This window comes from Myxocyprinus asiaticus, chromosome 42 (genome assembly GCF_019703515.2).
Source record: "Myxocyprinus asiaticus isolate MX2 ecotype Aquarium Trade chromosome 42, UBuf_Myxa_2, whole genome shotgun sequence".
Classification (NCBI taxonomy): Eukaryota; Metazoa; Chordata; class Actinopteri; order Cypriniformes; family Catostomidae; genus Myxocyprinus; species Myxocyprinus asiaticus.
The window spans coordinates 34,699,133-34,713,610 of record NC_059385.1 but is presented as its reverse complement, the minus strand read 5'-3'; the positions used below and the strand labels follow the sequence as shown (position 1 = coordinate 34,713,610).

Genomic DNA, 14,478 nt, shown 5'->3' with positions numbered 1-14,478 from the left:
TATTATTTATTATTATTATTATTATTATTATTATTATTTTTGTGTGTATTCTTATGTGTGACCACAGGGGTGTTCGTTGGGGGTCAGGATGGGGTTGGTGATTGGGGAGGGGGAGGGGTAATAGTGGGGGTTAAATGTTGATTCAATGTATATATGTTGTGTTTTTCTGTGTTATATCTACTAATCAATAAAAAATATTAATCGAAAAAAAAGAGTGTTTACAGTTTGTGTGTATATTTTTGTTTTGCAGGTATAGCAGCGGCACAGTCACGTAGTGTCAGTCATGGTGGCGCTTTCGCTGAAGATCGGGGTGGGGAATGTGGTGAAGACGATGCAGTTTGAGCCCTCCACCATGGTGTACGACGCCTGTCGCATCATCAGAGAAAGAGTTCCAGAGGCACAGCTCGGCCAGCGTGAGTCATTAACCTGAGTCATTAATCGAACCCTGTGCTTTTCCTGCAAGAGAATAACTCGGAGCCAAATTCTGGCTGTCCCTTGTGCTGAAATCTTAGATTCTGTTATTGTTATTTATGTTGAAACTTAACCTAACAGATGTTGAAGTTTGCATCAGCTTGCTAATAACTCTGCACTTTGATGTGTTCATGTTGACTGATCTTGACTAAACAATGTAAACAGAATTAGATGTCGGCCTCAAAGTAGGTGGAGCTTCAGGTCACACCTACCGATGATGTGGACCAATGGCAGTAAGAAGGTGTTTAGCAGCCAGTAAGAAGTTTTCCTGGAAGTTCAGCCTGGCGAGCTGTTACGAACCACCCAAACGAACTCAAAAACACCTTTTTGGACAGATTTTGTTCTAAATGACATCACACTCATTTGTTCTTCAATTTTGTATGAAGTATGCAGGGCCTTTTAAGAACAGTTCAAAAAAGTGATTCAGGTATAGTTGTCCTAACCTGTGAGTCATTTGTCTCTGTGACGGATGGCTCTCATCCAGTCTTAAATAGCTCGTCTGTCAGTGGTTTATAACAAGAATGGTACGTTTGGGAGACACAATCTAATCCATTAGAAGGAAGCAGCATTTGAAACGCTGATGCCAAGAAGGGAAATTATTGTGAAATGGCCATGAAATGTGTTCATAAACATTCAACTGGGGCCGATTGTGAATCAATACATTTTCTTTAACTCACTCTTTGAGAAGGCAACACAAATAACGTACAAATGTACCTTTGATGTGTGAAAACACACCCTAGACACACTGACAAATATAGTGCATTCAGAAAGTATTCAGACCCCTTCATTTTTTTCACATTTTGCTATGTTGCAGACATAAAAAACAGTTTTTTGATAACTTTGAAAATGTATTTAAAAGAAAAAACTGAAATATCACATTGACACAAGTATTCAGACCCTTTACTATGATGCATGAAATTTAGCTCAGGTGCATCCCATTTCTCTGGATAATCTTTGAGATGTTACACTTTGATTGGAGACCACCTGTGGCAAATTCAATTGATTGGACATGATTTGGAAAGGCACACACCTGTCTATATAATGTCTCACAGCTGAAAATGCATATTAGAGCAAAAAGGTCAATGAGGTCAAAGGAACTGTCTGCAGAGCTCAGAGACAGGATTGTGTCAAGGCACAGATCTGGGGAAGGCTACAAAAACATTTCGGCTGCATTGCAGGTTCCCAAGAGCACAGTGGCCTCCATAATTCTTAAATGGAAGAAGTTTGGAACAACCAGGAATCTTCCTAGAGCTGGCCGCCTGGCCAAAAATACAGCAGCAACTCTTGCTATGCGGCTGTTATATAATAGTTATCCGTGCTGGACGGTTTCTGCTGCATACTTGTCCTAACCTGTGAGTCATTTGTCTCTGTGACGGATGGCTCTCATCCAAACTCAGCAGCTCTTGTGGAATGTGCAGCAGTCTTTAATAGCAAGTCTGTCAGTGGTTTGTAACAAGCATGGTACGTTTGGGAGACACAATCTAATCCATTAGAAGGAAGCAGCATTTGAAACGCTGATGCCAAGAAGGGAAATTGTTGTGAAATGTGTTCATAAACATTCAATTGGGGACAATTGTGAATCAATACATTTTCTTTAACTCACTCGAGGAGAAGACTAAAAAGTTTTTGCAACCCAAATAATGTACAAATGTTCCTTTGATGTGCGAAAACACACCCTAGACACACTGACAAATACAATGCATTCAAGTATTCAGACCCCTTCATTTTTTTCACATTTTGCTATGTTGCAGACATATGTTAAAATGCTTAAAATTATTACTTTTTTCACATCAATCTACACTCTGTACCCCATAATGACAAAGGAAAAACCAGATTTTTGATAACTTTGAAAATGTATTAAAAAGAAAAAACTGAAATATCACATTGACATAAGTATTCAGACCCTTTACTATGACGCTTGAAATTTAGCTCAGGTGCATCCCATTTCGCTGGATCATCTTTGAGGTGTTTCTACACTTTGATTGGAGTCCATCTGTGGCAAATTCAATTGATTGGACATGATTTGGTAAGGCACACACCTGTCTATATAATGTCTCACAGCTGAAAATGCATATTAGAGCAAAAACCAAGCCATGAGGTCAAAGGAACTGCCTGCAGAGCACAGAGACAGGATTGTGTCAAGGCACAGATCTGGGGAAGGCTACAAAAACATTTCGGCTGCATTGCAGGTTCCCAAGAGCACAGTGGCCTCCATAATTCTTAAATGGAAGAAGTTTGGAACAACCAGGACTCTTCCTAGAGCTGGCTACCTGGCCAAACTGAGCAATCGGGGGAGAAGGGCCTTGATAAGAGAGGTGACCAAGAACCCGATGTTGACTCTGGTTGAGCTCCAGAGATCATGTGTAGAGATGGGAGAAACTTGCAGAAGGACAACCATCACTTCAGCACTCCACTGATCTGCGCTTTATGGCAGAGTGGCCAGATGGAAGCCTCTCCTCATTGCAAGACAAAAAAAGGACTCTCAGACTGTGAGAAACAAGATTCTCTGGTCTGATGAAACAAAGATTGAACTCTTTGGCCTCAATTCTAAGCGTCATGTCTGGAGAAAACCAGGCACCGCTCAACACCTGCACAATACCATCCCAATGGTGAAGCATGGTGGTGGTAGCATCATGCTGTGGGGGTGTTTTGCAGCAGCAGGGATTGGGGGACTGGTCAGGGTTGAAGGAAAGCTGAATGCAGCAAAATACAGAGATATCCTTAATGAAAACCTGGTTCAAAGCACTCAGGACCTCAGACTGGGCCGAACAGAACCTTCCAACAGAACAATGACCCTAAGCACACAGCCAAGATAACGCAAGTGTGGCTTAGGGACAACTCTGTGAATGTCCTTGAGTGGCCCAGCCAGAGCCCGGACTTAAACCCAATCAAACATCTCTGGAGAGACCTGAAAATGGCTGTACACTGACGGTCCCTATCCAACCTGACAGAGCTTGAGAAGATCTGCAGAGAAGAATGGCAGAAAATCCCCAAATCTAGGTGTGCAAAGCTTGTCGCATCATACCCAAAAAGACTTGAGGCTGTAATCGCTGCCAAAGGTGCTTCAACATTACTGAGTTAAGGGTCTGAATAATTATGTCAATGTGACATTTCAGTTTTTTTCTTTATAATAAATTTACAAAGTTATCAAAAGTCTTGTTTTTTCTTTGTCATTATGGGGTATGAAGTGTAAGATTGATGTGAATTAAAAAATAATAATAATTTAAAGCATTTTAGCATAAGGCTGCAACATAAATTGTGAAAAAAAAATGAAAGGGTCTGAATACTTTCTGAATGCACTGTATATTTGTCTTATACATTAAACTTATTTTGGAACAACACTCATAATACACTCTGTAGATTCTGAAGATTCTGTAAAATTGGAACACCTGTCATTCACAAAATTCTACACATCCCCCACAATACTTTGTTTATTAAGTATTTTGTATAATTTGACTATGCTTTCAGCTACAAATAAGAGTGCTTTACTATCAGCTAAGTTCATCAAATTTTTTGCGTTTGGATAAATGGCTCAGATTTTCCCCAAAAATCAGTGCAGAAAATGTGGAAAAGTCTGTAGATTCCCTCTGGACATGTTCTTGACACTCTTATGAGATTGTAACCCCAACAAATTCTTCTGTTGCTCTTGTAGCTAGTGATTATGGGCTGTTCCTGTCAGATGAGGACCCAAAGAAGGGCATTTGGCTGGAGGCTGGCAAAGCACTGGACTACTACATGCTGAGGAATGGAGTGAGTCTTTTATTTTATTTTTTAAACAAATATATTATCCTCCTATTTAAAAAAATGATGGGGAATTGTTTATCAAGCTGTTTCTTGTAGGTGACTCAGTGATCTCATATTGAATTATGGATGCACGATATGGAGGAAAATGTGATGTGACAAACTTATCGCATGTCACATATAATGAGATGGCGATATGTGATGCGATTAACCTTGTCAAACTGCTGCTGACTACTGTCAAAATCAATTTAAATTATTTTCAAATAGACTTGAAGCCAGAAAACAATGACATTTCCAAGTGATATGACTCAACATTCTGTAAAAAGTATTATCCAGCAAAGGGCAGGGCGATAGGACGATGCAATCGGATTTTGACGAAATCTGACAATCCCATCTATTGCAACACTCATTGACAGCCGATGATCGAGAATATCAGGAAATGACAAACCATGTAGCTGAGAAGTTGCCAAATATATTAAATGGTATCCCAGTAGTTATCATGCACTTATGTTTGTAGATTCTAATTAAATTATTAAAATGTTAAAAGCATTAAAGATCAGAGATGTACGAAACTAGTCAACTAAAAGGTACCGATGCTGCTCTGTTATTTCCCCATTAAACTTTTCAATATTTTATTTACGCTACACATTCAAGTTTTGCTTTATATTTTTACAAAGGCTATGTTCAAATTATTGTCATGTTAATGTTACTTTTTCAATATAATAAATATTTAGTTATTTAAAAGGCAGATTTCTGTAATGGAGGTATACAAAGTGGTGGTGGTGCAGGTAGACCAAACGCTTGTCCAAGCTCTACCAAAGGTGCTATTTATGCCTGTTGTAACGAGGCAGACGAGGAGTGAGGATCTAAACGCAGCTTTTAATGTAAACGGAAGATGAACACGGTAACTCAGAATAAAATGAAAACAAAACACAGGGAACCAGGTACAGAACATGACAATACATGTGAAGACTGACAAAGGAAACAGGGAAAACAAGGGCTTAAATACACAGGGGCAAACAAGGGAACAAGGAACACCTGTGGAAACAATCAGGGGAAAACCAATCATAAAATGAAACTACAAAAGGACTACAAACTAACAGGAAACAGGAACATGGGAACTAAACAAGAATTTCAACATAAGTCAATACCAAAAACAGGGAATATGTGACACCTGTCCGCTTCTGTTTCAGCCGAGCGGGGTTTTTCAAGTTCATGGATTAATCGTCTTTCACCTGACTACGTTGACATGTAAAATAAAAATATATGCTCTGAATAAGTAGTAAATGGGGATTGTAGGCAAAGTATGCCTTTATTTTCCACGTTATTTTTTACCCTGCCAGTTCATCAAGTTCATCTTTTGTTCTGTGACTGGATGTCATGTTTTAGGACGATATATTAGGTTTACGTTTCTCATAGATCTATTTTTTTCTATCCTAGCTATTTTTAAACTGTTGTTGGCAAACTTTCCTAACCGAACAGCTGTCATACTTTGTAGAAAATCATTGGGTGATTTTAGCACATTTATTTATTTTTTCCATAGACTTGACTTACCTGTTTTACATAATTAGATAATTTTCAATAATGTACAGACAGTACGGTGGCTTACATTTGGTTACTTTTACTCTGTGAATTCTGTTTAGAATAAGCTATTAGGTTTGCTCTAATTGGTCCTGCACTGCAAATTCATTCAAATGTTATCAATAAATATGCCTATATTGGCTAACATTGAATTCTATTTATTTGTATTACTTATTACTTTTGTCACGTAGGTAGCATGTTTACATAACAGGCTCAGAAGTGGGTGCAGGGGGGTTGACGATGTAATCGGATATCGTGATATGTTTTTATCATGAAAATATTTCTTACATGTTGCCTAGCCCTAATCCAGCATTGATGCAGTCTAAACAAAAGGGAGGCTTAATTAACAATTTACATGTTTAAAATCACATTTTAAGATAAATCGATGAATGGGTTTATGGGTATGATTCTCGCTCCAGGTGTGAGAGGTCTCGGGTTCAAATCCCGGTTGAGCCCCCAATTTATTTTGTGATCCATGTCTGGGACTAACATAAGAAGCCGTCCAAAGGCAGATAAACATCAGTCGCAATGGCCAGGGCAATAAGGTGAAGTTTTATTTACAATGGTAGGCTTTAAGGTGGCAACTACAGTTATTTTGATCATGATTAATATGTTGATTATTATTATATTTTGATTAATCAATTAATCAGATAACAGCCTAATTTTAATTCCTGAATTTAATTTCAAAAACAATTTTCCTATCTGTCCTAATGTTCTCCTCCAATGTGCAAATAAAGGCTATGAAGTAATGTATGAATATATTCTATACATTGTGTGTAGAAAATTAAAAATATTAGTTTGAAATACAAACCTTGCAGTATAACAATATAAAACATACTATATGTAACAACATAAATTGCAGATAGCTTTACACATTATATCAAATCTAAACAAAAACAACTGTTTGTCCACAGTTTGAAAGCAGGAGGACCATTTAAATCACTAAATGACAAATAATATTAAAGAAAAACAAAAGCACAAACTGTAAACAGGTGCACAAACACACCAATTCCTTACTCTGAACATATATTTATATATAAAATTAAAAAAGGACTCTGTAATAATCTCATTACTGTTCTTTTAAAAATTGCATTGTTGGCATTACATGTGCCATTTTAATTAAATATTGTTCATTATTTAACTTCCAACAACAAATATTTCTTCAAACTGTATATTTCAGTTATTATTGGACTCCCTTTTTCGCTCCATTCGGATGTCACGCATGCTAATTCGCTCTTGAGAAGTTTAAAAACTCTACTAGCTTGCTGTTAGGACAAGCTGATTTGCGAAATTGAAAGACTTGACTTGGATTGATAACATTTATAGATAAGAAAATATCAGTAAAGCGTAAGTGTGCTGTCTTTTCTTTTTAGTCTTTTCTCTGCTCTCTACATCTCCATTAACTTTACAAATTATATTGAAATAAAATTTATATTGCAACAATATGTCAATGAAGTCCCTTTCAAGGCAAGTCTGTCCACTCAGCCACCATCTTGGAACGTTCCCGGCAGCTATGGATACAAGCGGCATAAAAGTATGGCTCCTTTCTACAGACCGAAATCTCCAAAACAGTTGATCAAGGTTATGCTCATATAACATATTTCAAATAAGCATTATACAGTATATTGTGCTGCTTTAGCTCAGGTCACGCTAAAAAAGCTATAAGGACTTTCTTTTCTACATCTGCCATATTTCTCCCATTCATTTTAATACAAGTGCTCCTAAATAGTTTATTAGTTTATTGGTTTCATAGGGTTAATTCATGTGCAGCCCTAAATTGAATGTGTTTACATTTTTGGTATGGATTGTAAAGGGCTTGATAACCAGTCCCTAAATACATCTAACATAGATGCGTAACAGCTGTGTGAGTAAGATACTGGCTTTTATAAATGCTTTATCATATGAGCCGCATACACACTGCAAAGTTGTGGGAGTGAAAACCAGCAATGCTTCAGGGTCTCGCACCTGTAAACAAGAAACATGGATGCCACCAGTTTAACACGTTTGGTGTCAGGAGAAGACAGGCATATATCAAATGTTTGTTTATCATGTCATTAACTAGTTGTTCAGATCATTTCTGTACACACTACATGGAATTTATGAAAATGTGGTTATTACTGCCTGAATTTTCGGCAGAGAATTAGGTTGTAGAATGCGGTTGGCACTCTCATAAATTACCGAACTGTGTGTGTGTACAGAATAGTGCAAATCAACCTTATTTATCTTCAGTATGTACATTGTCATGGACATCTGTGTGTTTGGTAGGACACTCTGGAGTACAAGAAGAAACAGAGACCTCTGAAGATCCGCATGTTGGACGGGACTGTTAAAACCGTCATGGTGGATGACTCTAAAATCGTCAGTGACATGCTAATGACCATCTGTGCCAGGATAGGTAAGTTAGTGCCATTTATGGCTTTGATCATATGAGAAAGCAGTCCTGAAAGTGGAATCTCAACTCTGGCTGCTTTTTAGTTATTTCTGGCTCAGAGCTTATTTTATATCAAACATGGATAACTGGTTTAATGTCTGGATCATTACTGGGTTACCAGAGGTTTCAGTGCTTTGACCACTGTTCTTCTTCATCTACAAGAGAATGCTCATCGAATAGCATGGTTTCTTCAAGAACACTGCTAGTTAGTGGTGTTTGCTAAGTTAAGCATCACTGTTACTCAAAATCAAGGTTAGGATTTTTTTTGAACTCCCTAATCCTAAATATTAATCTTTACTACTCGGGATGAGGATGGTTAGCCAATTAACAGGCATTAACAATTTTGTTGACTAAAACTAAAAATGGTTGTTTTAGAAGAAACTAAAGAGATGTAAGTTTGGGGGCCTGGGTAGCTCAGCGAGTATTGACGCTGACTACCACCCCTGGAGTCACGAGTTCGAATCCAGGGCTTGCTGAGTGACTCCAGCCAGGTCTCCAAATTGGCCTGGTTGCTAGGGAGGGTAGTCACATGGGATAAACTCCTCATGGTCGCGATTGTTGTTTCTTGCTCTCAGTGGAGCGCATGGTAAGTTGTGCGTTGATCGCGGAGAGTAGCATGAGCCTCCTGTGCTGCGAGTCTCCACGGTGTCATGCACATTGAGCCACGCGACAAGATGCGCAGATTGACTGTCTCAGAAGCGGAGGCAACTGAGACTTGTCCTCCACCACCCGGATTGAGGTGACTAAGTATTGGGAATTGTGTATTCCAAATTGGGAGAAAAGTAAATAAAAAAAGGAAAGGTAAGTTGGTGGTTTATCATGCAGGGCCTGCTACATACACACGAGGGTGCTATTTAATGGGTAAACTCTCAGTCTGAAAGATTAGGAAATGTGAAGCATGCAGCTACAAAGAGCCTCGACATCTAAGAGTGTATGTTTACAGCCCTGCATTTCATCCATGTTGCAAGGGAGAGCTTCGGGGCAGGTGTAACATTTGTTACGTACATAAATTATACCTCATATTGTGCAGCTTGTTAAGGAGAGGTGTGCTGTTACTGTCAAGCGATTAGGCCCTTTTGATTTGGGCCAGTAAGCCACCACCTAACAATGCCCTGGCAACCACCTCCAACACCCTTGTATTGTGGTGGCGACTTTTCCATTAGCAAGCAACACTTTTAAAAGTCTAGTTGCCATTAACATGATTTGTGCACTTTATTGTAAGGCATTTTGGTGAGTAAGATATACCAGTAAAATATAAATGTTAATACAAGAAAATAAATGTAATAAGGCTTTTAGAGGTTCATTTGTAATAATATTATGCTTGAGAAGCAGTTTAAATACAGTGAGATTTGAAAGCACTCCCTGTCTCTCAGGCATCACAAACTATGACGAGTACTCGCTGGTGCGTGACATGGGAGAGGAGAAGAAGGAAGAGACCACCGGGACACTAAAGAAAGACAAGACCCTCCTGAGAGATGACAAGAAAATGGAGAAACTTAAACAGAAACTTCACACAGATGACGAGTGTATGTCACATTTTGCTTACTGTTAATACAACAAATACAGATGCATATTGTTTGCTACTTTAAGAGGTTTGCAGTAAAATACATTCAGTATATTCTCAGCCTGTTGACAAGACACTAGCTGTCAAATATTGTATTATACACCTAAACACTTGGGTAGTGTTGGGCCAGCTGTGCATAAGGTGTTACTTACAGTTCAAAGTTGGAACGTAAAGTTCAAACTAAGGACTTAGCAACTACCAATTAGTTAGTAACTAAGTGCATCATTTGGTGGTACCACCAGCTCTTAACACAAGACTTAGTTGTCAGGTTGTAAGCTCTCCGTAAAGTAATGCGTAGTCACATAAAATTATGTTTACCTGTATTTACCCAATAAGCAGTCTTCATATTTGTAAACAGAAGTGTTGAAAACCTGTGCATTTTAGTGTTATCTTATTATGGTTAATGTTCAAACCTTTTTTGTCACACGTTACTGTCAGTGGTAAAAAATAAATACCTGTATGTAGTGTATTTAAATACGTTAACAATAATGTTCAGAAACAATATCTAAAATTAATAAGAGACAAAAAAATTATATTCATTTATTTTTTATTTAGTGTATTAAAATTGACATTTATTCATTTTACTATCCTATATATTTTGTATGTGTTGAAAGAGGCTAAGAAGTTGTAACTTTCGCATGGCTGGTGCACCGCTCCTGAGGTCATCAAAACAAGTTTTCCTTAGAAGTAACCGCCCTTTGTCTAGATAACAACTCTGCACAACTTACCAAAAAAAAAAAAAATCATATTAAAATTGTCGTTTTGTTAAAAAGTTCACACAAAAGCACAGTTCATATAGTCTACATCTAATTTCATGAGAACACATTCAGTCAAATGTGTTTAAACCTTTGACTGCTAGTTTATATTTGGATGAATCTGGTGCTGATGTGAAAGCTGTGTTTTGATGGATGTTCAGTGAATTGGTTGGATCACGGGCGGACACTGAGAGAACAGGGTGTAGAGGAGTCAGAGATGCTGCTGCTCAGGAGGAAGTTCTTCTACTCGGATCAGAATGTGGATTCCAGAGACCCAGTACAGCTCAACCTGCTCTATGTGCAGGTAAAGACAAGCAAATATGACCTACAGGTCATTCATCAACTGAATATAACTACACAGCGTTGGGCATTTCATCACATCTCACATCATTAATTTGCTGCCGTGAATTGTATCTCTCAGGCTGGATCTTTCAAGACACTCACTTTGTTCATATTCAGATGCATTGATGTTCTTCTTCCAGGCCCGTGATGACATTCTGAACGGCTCGCACCCCGTCTCCTTTGATAAGGCCTGCGAGTTTGCTGGATACCAGTGCCAGATCCAGTTTGGAGACCACAACGAATCCAAACACAAACCTGGATTCCTTGAGTAAGTTCTTCACATCTTTATTTGACCTGCATCTGATGTTTAGTTACTTTGTTGCTTACAAGCTTTATGATGCATCACTTACCAAAAATTGTATAGTTTATTTTAAAGGTGAAGTGTGTCATTTCTGCACTACTAGTGGCACCAAACAGAATTACAAAAATAAAGTATGTTTTCAAACAACCTTTGCCAACACCCCTCAGACACATCATGCCTTTACGTGCTCTCTCATTCACTATGAACAAATAGGCCAGACTAAATAAAAGGTGATAAGCGTTTAATGTCGTTATAAACAAGACCACTATAACATAAACACACCGGACAGAAAGTGTTGCCGAGGAATCGGCTCATCTGGTAACATCGCCGTATTAAACGGCAGCTGGCGTGCAGGGGATCTAGCACAAGAGGTAGGATAGTTCTTGGTAACTAGTAAATGTTCACTCTGGTTTTACTCCATTCTCTGTCTCTTTGTCTTTTAGCAAGTCTTTGAATTTTGGCAAAGCTAATTTTAATTTCCTCTATAACATGTCTGCCATGGACTTTCATATTCTCCTGGCTTAACGGCTAGTTCAAGTAGCCACACCCCAAACTCACACTATAGGTTGAGCTAAAAAAAACATTGGTGGTAATTTCTTATTTCTTCCTCATGATTTTGTGGTGAAATGTGAGCTGCACACGTTCTTGACCATTTTCGTGAGTTACTGCTTCATTAACCAGCAAGACAAATTACAATTGTTTGGTCTTGATTCCTCTCTGTCTCTTTCAGTTTGAAGGAATTCCTGCCCAAAGAGTATGTCAAGAACAAGGGTGAGAAAAGGATCTTCCAGGTGAGACGTTTCAGCATGATGTTGAGATACAGGTTTTCTGTTGGAAGGGCCTTTTTTGAAAACATAATATTAGACAGGAACCCAATCAAACATTATGGCAAAATCGTTTTTCCTCACATGTGTTAATCTTATGACATGTGTCTGTAAAAATACTGTATACAAAAGTATGAAAATACTGAGCTGTAGGGAACTGAGCTGTAGAATTCACATTATTCAGAATTGTGAATAGAACAAAATGTACTATGGTGCATCATTTGTTTTGATCAGTATAGACATTGCCAATTATAACTTGTGTGTTTTGACCATTCAAAGACAAAGCAAAATTGATTTAAATTTTAATGATAAACACTTTTCATTTACACATTTTTTCCCCTCACAGGCACACAAAAACTGCCAGAACATGACAGAGATTGAGGCTAAAGTGAGCTATGTCAAACTCGCCAGATCTCTCAAAACATATGGAGTGTCCTTCTTTCTGGTCAAGGTAAACATTTCACTCTATTATCAATGAACAGCACTGTCATCCTGCTTTCTTGCATTAATGGTAATGTAAATGCCCTTACAGGAAAAAATGAAAGGAAAGAATAAGCTGGTCCCTCGTTTGTTGGGCATCACTAAAGAGTGTGTGATGAGAGTAGATGAGAAGACTAAAGAGGTGATTCAGGAATGGAGTCTGACCAACATCAAACGCTGGGCGGCCTCTCCAAAGAGCTTCACCTTGGTAATAATCACATTTTATAATGAATATAGAAGTATATATGCTGTGTTTTCTATCAGACAGTTGTATTCTGAGAATACCTTGCATTTGAATTTAACTGACACCATGGATTTGGCACAAAACGCTGGTAGCGCTTTACAATAAAGATGTATTCTTTAACATTAGTTAAGTGCATTAGTTAAATTGGACTAACAACGAGCAATACTTTTACTGCACTTAAATGTTAATTTCCACATAAACTAATAAATGTTTTTCGTTAAAAGTTGAATATGTTAACAGTAGTTAATGCATTATAAACTAACATTGACTAACAATGAACAATTGTATTTTTATGAACTAACATTAATCAAGATGAATAAATGTTGTTAAAATATTATTATTTGTTAATTCATGATACAAAATGCTTTTGAACCTTTATGAATATTTTCATACACATGAAGGAATGTAAAAGCTCTGCAAAGCTTTTTATATTTGTTTTTCCTCATTCATGTAATAGAAAAAAACTGATTGATTGGACATGTTAGTACTTATTTTTATGTTTTCTTCTGGGGAAATGCTCAAGCAGCTTTTTCCTGTCGGGTCACCAGAGGTCTGAACACCAGAGTCAGGAGAGAGATTGATCTGAGATTGTTAATGCTTGCTGAAGCGCAGCAGTAATGCAGCATTCAATCTACTGACAGCTCTTTAGTCATGGCTGTCCGACTTATTGATCACTGTAAAGCCAAATCATTAATTACTTGAATCATTCTTCCATCCTCTTCCTGCTTCTTTAAGTACACACTTAGACATGCTCAATATCTTTATGATGATTTATTTTCCTGCTGCACTGTAGTTAACATTTGTTAAAATGTTACCCAACAGACGCTCATGCCCATTTAAGGGGGCATGTGCCCGCTCAGATTTTTGAGCCAAGTTAATTTTTAATGAATTATCTCAAAAAGTATTTTTTCCTTTGATAATTAAGTTGAATGATTATTTGCATTTACATTTATTCATTTAGCAGACACTTTTGTCCAAAGCGCCTTACAAATGAGGAGAACAATAGAAGCGATTCATCCAATAAAAGGGGCAACAATAATCAGTACACATAGCAAAGAAATTGTTTTTTTTTTTTTTTTTTTTAAGAACTTGAAGGTAGTGCGTTAGTATGAATGGGTTAGGTTTTCATGAAAAAGATGTGTCTTTAGCTGTTTTTTGAAAGAGGTTAAAGACACAGCCGCTCGGGTGGAATTAGGCAGGTCATTCCACCAGCTGGGAACAGTCAAGTTAAAGGTCCGGGACAATGATTTTGTGCCACGAGGCGCCATTCACCCACAGAATGCAGGCTTCTGGAGGGCACATAAGTCTGAAATAGTGAGTTTAGATAGTGGGGTGTGGAGCTTGTGGTTGTTCTGTAGGCATGCATCAATGCCTTGGACTTAACGTAAGCAACCATTGGCAGCCAGTGCAATTTCATTACGTGCACTCTCTTGGGCTTGTTGAAGACCACTCTCGCTGCCGCATTCTGGATCAATTGCAAAGGTTTGAGAGTACATGCTGGAAGGCCTGCCAGAAGAACTTTGCAATAGACCTTTTTCACATTCCGGGCTTTGGAATGCGGAAGTAATCATTTGCAGGGTAAACTTTGACAGTGGTGAATGGGAGTGAATGGGAGATCACAGCAAATATTATTTTCACTTACCCATTTGCTCCAAGACCAAAAGAAAAAAATCCACTATTACGTTTGAATGACTTTCCAGAAGAGGAAAAAAAATTGAGAGCAGTGTATTAAGCAAGTCAGATG

At 38.0% G+C, this 14,478-nt stretch overlaps 1 protein-coding gene across 2 annotated transcripts in view; it reads left to right on the top strand.

Moving 5' to 3' along the window:
* Positions 1-14,478, top strand: part of tln1 (talin 1) — a 197,848-nt gene that overhangs the window by 57,632 nt on the left and 125,738 nt on the right. For both annotated transcript variants that reach the window (XM_051683214.1, XM_051683215.1), the window contains 9 exons: positions 251-413; positions 4,124-4,221; positions 8,059-8,188; positions 9,598-9,750; positions 10,705-10,847; positions 11,026-11,153; positions 11,917-11,977; positions 12,357-12,461; positions 12,543-12,698. In XM_051683214.1, the coding sequence (XP_051539174.1) occupies positions 284-413; positions 4,124-4,221; positions 8,059-8,188; positions 9,598-9,750; positions 10,705-10,847; positions 11,026-11,153; positions 11,917-11,977; positions 12,357-12,461; positions 12,543-12,698 (1,104 nt within the window). In that variant the 5' untranslated portion in view covers positions 251-283. The remainder of the gene's footprint in view (positions 1-250; positions 414-4,123; positions 4,222-8,058; positions 8,189-9,597; positions 9,751-10,704; positions 10,848-11,025; positions 11,154-11,916; positions 11,978-12,356; positions 12,462-12,542; positions 12,699-14,478) is intronic.